This window comes from Bombyx mandarina, chromosome 21 (genome assembly GCF_030267445.1).
Source record: "Bombyx mandarina strain Sakado chromosome 21, ASM3026744v2".
Taxonomy (NCBI): Eukaryota; Metazoa; Arthropoda; class Insecta; order Lepidoptera; family Bombycidae; genus Bombyx; species Bombyx mandarina.
In genome coordinates, this window is record NC_143227.1 from 4,867,744 (window position 1) to 4,880,579 (window position 12,836).

Consider the following 12,836-nt stretch of genomic DNA (forward strand, 5'->3'; position numbering starts at 1 on the left):
ATAATAAATGTAAATGTGGTCCGCTGTTCTATCTTGTTTTCCAATTATATCACAGGGGTATGTAGTGTGTAGGTACTCAGAAAAGGGAAAATTGCAATCCTGTACGGAAATATTTTTTTTTACAACTTTTATGTTTATTTCAGGCGCGAAGCAAATCTGCTTTAGAATTTGGAAAAAAAGACGTTGCAGTTTTTCGAAATTCATTCTTCGTTAACTTTGTTTATTTTATTTAGCCTACCCACCTCTTTGAGTACAAAGGAACGTGAAAAACTATTTTTAGTGGACCATTTAAGAGTTTTGATAGAAAGGAAACGGTATACATAAGAAAAAGAAAACTCATTTTTAACCACATTTTAAATCTAATCACGTGTATTTCAAAATACATTTAAATAAATAGCAAGCAATATGGGTAAATTTAGTATACGATACAACTTAAAAATAAAAATACGGATTCATGATTGTTAAAATTTTACAAATGATGCTAAAATTTCCAATTAAAAAGGTATTATAGGATGAATGATCCAGTCTTCAATGCCTTTAGTTCAGTTTTAAAAAAGCAGAAATGTCAAAAAGTAATTTGTTTTTTTGTTTCTCGTTGCGCGACTGAGCCAGTTTACTTTGTTCATTATTGTCATCTATTTTAGTAGCTTCGTAAATACTGTTATTTTTATTTATTTAAAAAACGATATCTTCAATTAAATTTAATAAGTACAGTATATCTCAATTGGATAAACGGCTTGTTTAATATTTTAATTTTAATTAACTAAGTACTTGTCAATCATATGGTTGTTAATTACGGTTTGTTTACAAATGAAATAGAAGTTCGAATTCGGAAACGCGAAATAATAAGTGATGAATATTACGAAAGCTAGTGAGGAATCGTCGTGTACAGGACAAGAAAATGGCGACGGTTCGACTGATTCTGAGCGCCCACTCAAGAAGGCAAGATTCGCGTGGCAAGTCAAGGGAAAATATCACTTGAAAAATGAAAATTCTGATTCCTCTGAAGACTCAACAGTACCTGGGCCGTCATTATCGAGCGAAAGTAATTCTAGTGATATTGAAACTAAGCAAAACCTCGAGATACTAGGAGATTATTTTTTAAATCAGGACTTTAATACAATAGAATCTGTGATTACAGACTCCGAGAAGTCTCTGTTAACTCCAAGTACAAGTGTGTCAAATGGGAAGCTCCAGTATCCAAGATATGTGAGCTCTAATGACAATAATGAAAGTAATTGTAGAACTAGTGGTGGCTTTAACAGTGCAATGTCTGTACCAATGTCTATGGTAGTTTCACAGAACTACACAGAGGACCAATGTATAGCACGGTGGCAGGAAAGACAGGTAATTATTTTTTCTCTTTATCAGATGTAAAATCTAAAAAGTTAATTTTAAAGTTTATGATTTTTAATTTAACTTAAAAAGTTAAAATTAAACTCATAAACATCTCAACTCATAAAAATATTTTCTCTGATTTCAGATGACAAAGGGATTTGTAGATAACACTGTAAATAGCATACTAGAATCACGGGAGTATGTATCGCTTTTAACAGCAGTACGCAATTCTAGATTTGTAGCATTAGATGTTGCAGAATTAGTTAATGAATCACCTGGACAGAACATTGAAAACGAAGGCATTTTAATGGCTATTTCTGCACATGGCCTACAAAATCAGAACACCAGTAGCAACATAAACAATTCAGAAAATGCAAGTTGCTCTAGTAATGACAGATATTCACCATCAAGAGAATCATCTCCATCATTGACAGTTCAAGAAAATGAAGAATCAAATGAACTGACTTGGGCCTGTGAAGATCCACAGAAGATGTCTCAGTTTTCACTGTTTCCTGATTCATCAATATCATATCAATGTTTTAACGATAATCAAAGTTCTACTAATGAAAATCAGGATCCTAATCTAGGCGACAATCATTTTGAGTTTTTGGATGCAGCTATAATGTTTGCTATACAGAGCAAAGGTCTTACAACTTTGGGCAGTGAATATGGATAAAATTACATGAATAAATGCAAGGTGTAAAATGGTATAGTTTTTTCAAAATATTTAAATGTTTCTTTTATTTACAGCATGAATATTGTAAAATTAACATTTTGGTATCTCTTTAATGCTTTACAATTAATTGCATTTATTACATTATATTACTTACAATTTTATATTTTGCATTTGTTTTGATTAAAGTTACTTGAACTATTCATTTAGATGACATTTGTCTTGTGGTATAATCCCACATCAGATATTCACAACTTAGTGTAAATCTAGAAGCATAGGGAAACTTTTAAGTGAAAGCTTCAATAAAAAACATACATAGTATTACTATATAATATTTAAACAATATATTTCATATTAAAAATATTATTTCACACCTTGCATTAGAATATAATTTTTAAAAGACAAAATTAATATGTTAGACAATACTTAACATGCACAAAATAGTATTAAAGAGATAAGATGTGTATATTATTAACAAAAATATCATTAATATAAAATATGTTCATTTATAAATTTAGTTTTACCATGACAGTGAATTGAAGTGAGCAAAGGTGGAAATGTAGACCTACATAAACATGAATACATTTGTGTTTTATCCCACAGTTATAAAGTTGTAGTTATAAATGCTTTAGGAAGGGTTTCTTGCATTGTAGCATCAGGGTCCAAAAGCATTGCAATAGATTTAAAAAAATTTTTTTTAAGTTTGGGACATTTTTGGTGGGTTGCTCTGGTATTCAATAATCAACAACTAATATCAGTCCATCGGGTTAATTGCTGGTAATGTGATCATTAAGAAGTGAAAATCCTAAAACAGATCGAATCTTAAAAGTAAATAAAATATGTTTAATTTTGCTATCACACTATTGTTTTACATTTTTTGTCAAGCGTTATTAAGACAATGATAATTCAATCTAGTTATATTAGTTTACTCTGTGAACGATACATATTGATCATAGGTCAAGGGTATTGAGAGCTCTGATAGCCGACGACTGACAGTTATTCAGTTGAATGAGATGGCCCTTGGAAGAGATGGTACTCTCTTCCCCATATCCATTGTCCTATTCAGATCTGAATATAGAGCATATCGAGGGCTGAAAGGCGTGACTTAAGCGACATTTCGGTTAATACACAACATTTAAATTTGTAGTTAAAGTCTGTTTTATTTGGTATTAATACTAACAGTATGATGTTTTCATTGAACTTCAATTTACTTAATTGAAATAGCTGAAGAAGTTTTTTTTGTTATGATATTTTTTCCAAATGTTTTTTATTTACTTGGCTGTCCTGTAAAGTTGCAAAAATGTCGCTTAAACTAAATAGCCTTTTATACCCTGATATAGTTTTGAGTACAAAGTGATGAAGGCAGATTCAACTCCCACACTCGAGTTACATACTTATAATATCTCTTTTAGTATTTAATTTTTACAGGTTGAGAAGATATTAATTTTATCCAACACTTTGAACATGGATTTACATGGTTCTACCAATCAACTAAGTACATCTATGCGTTGCTATGCAATTATAATAAAAAAAATGTGTATGTATATATAGATGCAGTTTTGAATCTCGCAGGTCGGTTTCAGTAAAAATAGTATTAAAACAAAAACTTGGACAGTATAGGTTTTTTTTTATTATTATTTTGATCCCAGTATTCTATTCTAACTTTATCTTAATTGTTTATGAGTATAATTAGTATTTGTTAAACATTAGTCTATAGCATCGTGCCTTTAGCGGGCAAATTATTTTTACAGTGTGCTTAGTGCGAGTTTCTTAACGTTCTCGATAGCGTAAAAGTTAATAAATCAAATCAAATGAAAAAAAATTTATTCAACATAAATGAAAGTACATACTTGTTGAACGTCAAAAAGAACTACCGCCAATTCACAAAAACTAGCCTCCGTCCTGAGAAGAACTGGCAAGAAACTCGGCGGGAATGTCTTTTTTTTTAATTTTAACGTAACAATCATTGCAATATTGAAATGCCCGGAGCGAGCAACTCATTCCCACTTTGTGCAGCGCCCCTAGCGGCAAACATACGCAAACGATCCCATTCCATACAAATATGAGTTAACTTTTACGCTATCGAGAACATTAAAAAACTCGCACTAAGCACCCATAACATACCTTTTAAGTATTGTTTCAACTTACTAAAAATAAGATCTGACTATTATAACAACTTTTTGTCAATATTCATTTACGTTTTTATCTTATTATTAAAACGATTTTTATATTATTTTAAGGATGCAAACAATATATTGTCTTAACATAATTATGTACGTTAGAGATGATTTTTTCAATACGATAGTTAGAAATGACTGTTGATTTCGTGTATGCCATAATGACTCAACCGTCAATAAAGAGATACTCATTTAAATTGAGCCGTTTTAATATCCTTACTTTAATGTCCTCTCTTCTTTTTCTCCACCTTATCCCACTAGGCGGGGTCGGCACAGCTAATTTTTCTCTTCCATTCTCTTCTATCAGCCGTCACTCCTCAACACACTCACTCCTCTCTCATATCGTCATTCACAAACTCCATCCATGTCTTCTTCGGTCGACCTCTTCCCCCCTCTACTTTGCCTAGTCACATGCATCTTCTCTCTACGCGTCACATGTCCATACCACGCTAACCGACCGCTCCTTAATTTGTTGCTTACCGGGGCCATTTTCACACTTCCTCTGATATACTCATTAATGTCCTACTGTATCAAAACCAGTTTCGTACGCTTACCATTGCCGGATGCTTAATATGGTTTCTGTCAACGTTGGAATTTAGGTTTCAAGAATGTTTAACGTAACTGAAACACATTTTAAAGTTTTAAATGTTTCTGTAAGCCGTACAAAGCTGAACGGACGTGATTTTGGACCCATTTAGTGGTTGAGAAGATCATCGATTTTCTAAGACTAAATAATCGCTAAAATTATGAAAATGCATGTTTAGTTATTGTAGTCCAGTGATTCCCAAAGTGGTCTATATCGACCCCTAGGGGTCTATGACAACCTGCAAGGGGTCTACGTTAGCGAAAAAAACTTTGGGGGTCCACGATAGTGGATCTCAACACATACACTGATAGTACCTATTTACATACATCATACTATCTTATAATATCAAGACATATACATTATTATCAGCAATTCTGGCTGCAAAACAACATACCCTTTTTTTTATGATTGAAGAATTACTGGTGGCCCGGAGGCCTTTCCAGTTTCACCAGGACAGGTGGGCGAGCAAAGGCTCAGCCAGGAGGGGTGGGATTTGCTAACAGCTACCCGAGCGCCTCCAAAGGAGACCTAACAGCTCAAGAGCAGCTGCTTCGCCAATGAATCTACTACCGGATCGGAATCGCGACCCGCTGAGAAGATCCGGCGAGAAACTCAGCGAGCTGATTCATGGGTTAGGTTGCACGGCGAACTCTTTGTCGAGTTCGACGAGTACGGTTACCGGGGTCCCTAAGCCTGCTCCTAGTGTTAGAGCTGAAGGCGTCTAATGCAAAGGTTATTGGATCTGATGGATCCGTAAGGACGTGTCTAGGGCGTCGACGGTGACTGGCTCCTGCGTGATCAGTGTGCTTAGTGCGAGTTTTGTAAGGCTCTCGATAGCGAGCCAGTTTGCTCAAATTTGTATGCAATTGGAACAGCGCCCCTAGCGGCAAACGTACCCGGTGTTATTTTGTGAGTGCGAGTTCATATTAACGTTGTGATCTCGTAACCGAGTAATTTTACCGAAATTAGTACCACGAATGACATTTGTGCGAGTGCGTGTTACAAATTAGTGGGTTTTAACGTTTCGATCGAGTATTTCTTTAGTAGTTCTATTTTTCCAACTAGACAGGCAAAAGTATCATGCCATAAAGCCTAATCTTTTTTTATGAAAAATGATAATATGGAGTGAAATGGATTTGATTAATTTGAAGCATTAATCAATTGGCATGGAATGAAATGAAATGAGATCAGATAATATGGGATAAAATATAATCTCTGCAAAATGCTGATTATATACTGAAATTTTTTTCAGTGGACCTTTTCGAAGACTTCGAGAAGCTACGTCCAGCGGTTTTGTTTAATTTTTTTAATTTTCGCACTTTCACAGATACTAAACAGTTAATAAACCCACGTTACTTTGTTATTGCATAGATGGGTGGACGAGCTCCCGGCCCACCTAATCTTAAGTGGTTACCGGAGCCCATAGACATCTACAACGCAAATGCCGCCTCCCACCTTGAGATATTGGTTCTAAGGTCTCAGTATAGTTACAACGGTTGTCCCACCCTTCAAACCGAAACGCATTACTGCTTCACGGCAAAAATAGGCAGGGTGGTGATACCTACCCGTGCGGACTCACAAGACGTCCTACCACCAGTAATTACGCAAATTAATTTTGCGGGTTTGATTTTTATTACATGATGATATTCCTTTACAGTGAAAGTCAATCGTAAACATTTGATAAGTACGTATTTCATTAGAAAAATTGATACCCGCCGGCGGGATTAGAACACCGGTCCATTGCAAGATACGAATACACCGGACGCCTTAACCTTTAGGCCAGGACGGTCTCAAAATTACACTTATACACGAAGAAATATTAAATACGCATTAACTAAGAAACATTAAATAGACAAAATAAAACAATTCACACAATTTAGCTCCTCGCGGTCCCTCCAAAATGTCTTTTCATCTTTTTTTCCTAGTTGTTCAATTGTAAATGAATAAATCAAAATCAAATCGAGTTTACGTTCTATACGGTGAAAAATGAAGAATTGTGAGTGTGAGTTGAGATATGCTACTCGCTTCGCAGGGCGTTTATTCACCGAGAGCAGCAATAATATTATTTCTCGTATATTGGTAGCACGTGATGTTTTGGCATTAGACCGTCTAAATGAAATACAACGCATTTTAACAGCATTTTAATGGGAACCAACTACTTTCAAAATTATTCAGGTAATGTCACGTGTTCAATACTATTTTGTACCTTTAGAATTAAAGTGGCTCAACCCAAAATTCTTCGTTTCTGGTGAACTTCAATATTGTAATACAATAATTGTATTTTTTTAGTTTTTCGGTTTAAACACTTTAAGGCATACCATTTTATTTGAAAAAGACAGAAAGAGTACTTTGTCCTTTTCTAGACTAAAAGAGACTGTTTAATTTTATAAGCTGATAGAATAATATAGAAAAGAATAATAGGATACCCTCTAATCGTCACATTGGAAAAAGGTATGGCTTTATCATTTTATCATTTAAATTATTTTTTATTGCACTTATAAAACTAATTTATTTTACAATATGTAACTACATATATCTATAACTAATCCGTACTTGTCAAATTCCTCATAAATTGTCAATATTCTTAATAAAATTCCTATTAATAATATACAAGTGCAAATGTTGAGCTGCTTGCCAGAAATGATATAATAGTGTTTTGTTTTTTTGTTGTTTCCTTGTAGGCTGCCTGTAATAATCTAAATCTGTGTGAAAGGCAATAAATGATTTTATTATTATCTACTAATGATAGTCCAGTGGTCGAAATTTGACCATAATTTATTTAAATTTTAAGTTTGAACATTATTATAGTTCTATTGTCACCTTTCTATTATCATCATTTCTATAATAATCATTGCTCTATGTCGCCAAGACTACATTATAGAAAAATAATATTAAAGACAAAAAATATTAATCTATTCTCAATTTGACCACAGATTGATAAATCAATAAACAAAAAAAGTATAAATGCATGTGTGTGTGTGTGTCAAATTCATGGTGATGTGTGTAAGGTTTTTTTATTCATTTAGTTTATTTTTTTATTGTTTATGCATAATTAAAAAAAAAATATTAGCAATCTGCACTACTTTTCTATATTCTCTATAAGTGTGGGAAATTTCATACTTCTCCGTCCGCGCAATCTTCGTAAAAAGGAGTACAACATTTTTGCTTAACGTATTACTTAAAATGTAGGTTCTTAATAATAATACATAAGTGTTTTGAAATATAAAACTAATGTTAAATTTTTTAGTTATACCACTTCCATTCTAAGGGTGCAATTTCGTAAACAAACTTTGCCGTAATGGCGTAACCTTTAAAATACACGAAAACTGCCCAGCATAAACATATTTTTTTAGTAACTTTAATAGAAGTATTAGAATTAGAAGTTTATTATAGAATTTATTTAATTGTAATTACATATTTAGACATACTTAACATAATTAATCTTGGAATAGGTAATTATTTCTGCTTTTTTTAATTAAAGAAATTATGTTTTACATAGGTTTAATCATTTACCCGTTGAACGTTTATAAAATGATTGTATTTACGGTAATAGTGTTGATGATCTTCATTAGGTGGCCCAAATATACTAAAATTATTACGAGCATCCATCCTTATTTATAAATGTGTAAAGAAGCAAAATTATTATTACATTGTTCAAATTTCTATATAATTTATAAATATAAATCTGTACGTATGTACCTGTAAATATGTATATTGCGCGCGTGTGTGTGTGTGTGTGTGTGCGCGTGTGTATGTGCGTGTGTGTATATATTTCTATAATAGATAGGTACACAGTGTGCAATTAATTTCGAAGTTATTCTTGCCCATCTAATGGTTGTCTGGAAGAGATCACTCTTAGCGATAAAACCAAGAAAGAATGTTTCACAATATTTATTCATTTTGTGTACAATAAAGAATACTCTCACTGGTGGTAGGACCTCTTGGGAGTCCACACGGGTAGGTACCACCACCCCGCCTATTTCCGCCGTGAAGCAGTAATGCGTTTCGGTTCGAAGGGTGAGGTAGCCGTTGTAACTATACTGAGACCTATGGGCTCCAGTAACCACTTAACATCAGGTGGGCTGTGAGCTCGTCCATCCATCTAAGCAATAAAAAAAAAACAACTCTATCTCACTCTCTCTCTCTCTCATCAAACAAATCTTTAAAAAAAAGCAATGATTTAATAAGAATTAAATGAAAAAGCAATGAAATAATATGTATTTACAACTAGCTAGACGTCTAAAAAAAATTTCTAACCGAAAAAATATATGTGTATAAACCATTACAATAGATAAAACCTTAAAAAACAACATTATTATTAAAAACGAAAGAAAAAATCTTGATATTGTATTGGTTTCACGGCAAAATTTTTAGTGACTACGTAACTTGCTTGAAAGTGAAGAAATACTCTCAAAATCCATTAATTTGCAACTCGCACTCGCACATACAATAATCGAGAGGCTCACTTCGGTAAAGCTATTCGATACATGAGACAGCAACATAAACAAACCTTCTCTCTCCCACAAAATGAGATTCATAAGCTTACCACTAGGTGGCACTGATACAACCTCACACAAATTAAACATATCATTAACATCGACTGAGTAATTAAAAAAACTCGCACTAAGCACAGGTACATTACCCATTACCCGACTAATTATAAATATCGTTAGGAAGCTTGGCATTTCAATTAAAAGCCTTAGCGTGCTACCAATATAAAAGAAAAAAATATCGCTTCTCAAGATGAATAAACGTCCTGCAAATCGAGTAACTCGCACTCAGAGCTCCGCACGTTTCACCGTGAAGAGCGTACACTCGATGCGAGTCAATCGATTCCATTTTTGAAACTCGCACTAAGCCTACAGGATTCGGGGAGTAGTCAGCGGCGGCAACGATAAGGCGATTATCATGACGCATAGCCTTATCGAAGTACCGTTCCGACGCTGACTTCATGTATTTCTGGATAGATTCGAGGCCCAGGTCGTCGTGTAGGTCAACGTTCCTCACGAACCACGGAGCTCCGACGGCTAACCTGCAAAAGCGGGATTGTAGAGATTGGAGTGTGTCTATGTGTGTGCGGGCCGCGTGAGCGAACACCACACTCGCGTAAGTCATGACAGGCCTTATGCAAGTTTTGTAAAGTGTCACCTTGTTCCGAAGGGACATTTTACTCCGCTTACAGATCATGGGGTAGTCTACCGAGAATAAACGCGGCACGGTCACGGACTGATTTTATATGCGGGCGGAATGTCATCGATGCATCCAGGGTAACGCCCAGGTACTTGACCTTCCTGGCCCAGGGTATGGGTTGTCTAAAGAGAGTAATCGGGGGTGTGAGATTCCTCCTCCTAATCCGGGAGGAAATCCGTGTGGAGCTTCTCCTCTGAAATAGCACCGCAGTACTTTTCGCTGGGTTGATGTCTATACAACATACCCGTTACTTATCCCGTATTATGGAATATAGCGAGGAAATTATAAATTTCCTTTCCATCGTCATACCTAGTGGAAAAGGGGTTCAGCGCTGTTACCAATCTCCTAACGAAAAAAAGAAACAGACTGGACATCATTAGCCGAGGAGATTTAAGATTAACCCTTACAAATTTGACACCAAATGTTGATAATTTATTATTAAACCATCAGGTTCATCCTTCTCACTAAAAATATTGACTTGTTGCTTTTATAGTTTATTTTATGTTTATTTTATGTTACGTATATTTTACATAACAGATAGGTACAACATTTTATTTTGAGTAGTTTTAATTTAAATTCAATTAATAAATGTATAAATTAACATGTGTTTTTAGTTTAAGTTTTTAACACTAAACTTTACTACAGTTAGAAATTTACAGGAAATCAATATCAGGTAAGTGGGGGTCTACCCAACACGGAAAAACATGGCAAGGGGTTACGGCACAAAAAAGTTTGGGTAACTCTGTTGTAGTCGAACGGCGGCTAATATATGGCTATTTAATTAATCAGTTAAAAATATTTTTGCAAATATTAAAAACATTTAAAAGTATTCACCGAACAACATCTTTGCTAAAAGATTCAATTAAAATTTATGTACCTACGCGTTGAGCATTAAGTAGTTTTTTGGGAAAATTAATTTGTTGAAAAACTACAACATAATGCTGATTTGGATGCGGTACATCCGTTAAACAATACAGTTGAGATAATTACGTAGTAATGTCTAAGGGCATCAGCACAGGTAGGTAATACATTTAATATTTAAGATCAGTCACCATTTAACACCAGTGTGCTTAGTGCTAGTTTTTTGCAAAGTTGTATGGAATTGTAACAGCGCCCCTACCGGCAAACTTTCTAATTCGATATAAATTTTAGTTAACTTTTACGCTATTGAGAACGTTAAAAAACTCCCACTAATCACACTGGTCCTAGTTACCCGGTATGCCCGATCGTTTTTTTTTTTTCCTACCTAAGCTGATATCCTTGAGAGGCTATATCAGCGTCGCCTTAACTAGTAGGTGAGCTCACGGGGCTCAAACCTGATGACGTTGCTAACACGAACCCTAGCAAGAGCCGCGCTTCGCAGAATCTACCACCGGATCGGAAACGCGTCCTACTGAAAAGATCCGGCGAGAAACTCAGTGGGCTGTGTCTGAGGGTTAATTTACTCGTCGAGCCCTTCGTCGCAAGCGACGGGTTCGAAAAGAACGATGAGCGGTGCTTGAGGTACCTAAAAGCACCGTTAGTGGATCGGGAGGATCCGAAATGACTTGTTTGGGGCGACGTCGACTGCTTTCCATTCTGTCCGCAGGATCGGGAATGTAGTTACCGGCGGCCACGATGAGAGGGTTCTCGTGTCGTGCCGCTTTATCGAAGTGGGGCATGCCCGATCGTACACGCAACAATGTAATAAAAATGACTGGAATGCATCCCTCTCCGTTTTCTGATCGATATCAAAATTTGCTTACAGTAGTCTGCCTTCAAAGGTAAGTATTAAAAACTTTTTAAACAATTACAACAATGCTCCGTTCACAATGTGCCGTTAAACCGGGAACTTAAGCCTTTATCAGATTAACAAACACCCTATATTTTCTTAAATACATAATTTTAATATAATAACCGATACCTACGTATGTATTTGACGGCGCCAAGAATGGCAGAGCGGCCGTTCCGTCATCACTCTTATTCCGTTGAACCCAGTGTATTGTAATAATTGTGATAAAAGTCAATAAAACCGGCAGACCGACAGAGGGACCGACCGACTTGACTGCCTGAGACAGACTGAGGCGACACTTTTTTTTTTTTTTTTTTTTTTTTTTTTATGGTTGAAAGTTTACTGGTGGCCCGAAGGCCTTTCCAGTTTCACCAGGACAGGTGGGCGAGCAAAGGCTCAGCCAGGAGGGGTGGGATTTGCTAACAGCTACCCGAGCGCCTCCGAAGGAGACCTAACAACTCAAGAGCAGCTGCTTCGCGAATGAATCTACTACCGGATCGGAATCGCGACCCGCTGAGAAGATCCGGCGAGAAACTCAGCGGGCTGATGCATGGGTTAGGTTGCACGTCGACCTCTTTGTCGAGTTCGACGAGTACGGTTACCGGGGTCCCTAAGCCTGCCCCTAGTATTAGAGCTGAAGGCATCTAATGCAAAGGTTATTGGATCTGATGGATCCGTAAGGACGTGTGGAGGCGACACTGTTCACGCACCGCCGTTTTATACTGTGGCGTTACGGTGTCTACCCTACATTATTGTGATATTTATCAAAACAAACATTTTATCATTTAGAATAACAATCATAACAATGTCTTAATATTACTAAAGTCGTTATCCATAAGTAAATAAACTAAGCTATATATTTATTATGTTATTTATTGCCAATTGTGGCGTTTGCGCCCACACGGCCATACTGACTCCAGCGCGTCCCTTGCGCTGTTTTATTTCACATAAGACATAGCCCCGACTGAGTTAAAGCCAACACACAAGACATAGCCCCGACTGAGTTAAAGCCAACACACAAGACATAGCCCCGACTGAGTTAAAGCCAACACACAAGACATAGCCCCGACTGAGTTAAAGCCAACACACAAGACATAGCCC

The 12,836-nt window shown here is 35.8% G+C and overlaps 1 protein-coding gene across 2 annotated transcripts; it reads left to right on the forward strand.

The window, feature by feature from the left end:
• Positions 1–576: 576 nt before the first annotated feature.
• Positions 577–4,385, forward strand: LOC114253056 (uncharacterized). 2 transcript variants are annotated; one of them, XM_028187800.2, is made up of 3 exons: positions 594–1,045; positions 1,142–1,347; positions 1,484–4,385. In XM_028187800.2, exons 1-3 carry the CDS (start codon positions 853–855, stop codon positions 2,012–2,014), a joined length of 930 nt encoding a protein of 309 aa, XP_028043601.2. In that variant the 5' UTR covers positions 594–852; the 3' UTR covers positions 2,015–4,385. The 2 variants fall into 2 exon arrangements, with proteins under 2 accessions (XP_028043600.2, XP_028043601.2); XM_028187799.2 differs by having other exon boundaries at positions 577–1,347.
• The last annotated feature ends 8,451 nt before the right edge of the window (positions 4,386–12,836 follow it).

Coding starts and splice junctions, on each gene's coding strand:
- LOC114253056 (XM_028187799.2), top strand. CDS start 853: ATGAATATTACGAAAGCTAGTGAGGAATCGTCGTGTACAGGACAAGAA. Junction 1,348..1,483: donor CACGGTGGCAGGAAAGACAG/GTAATTATTTTT, acceptor CTCTGATTTCAG/ATGACAAAGGGATTTGTAGA.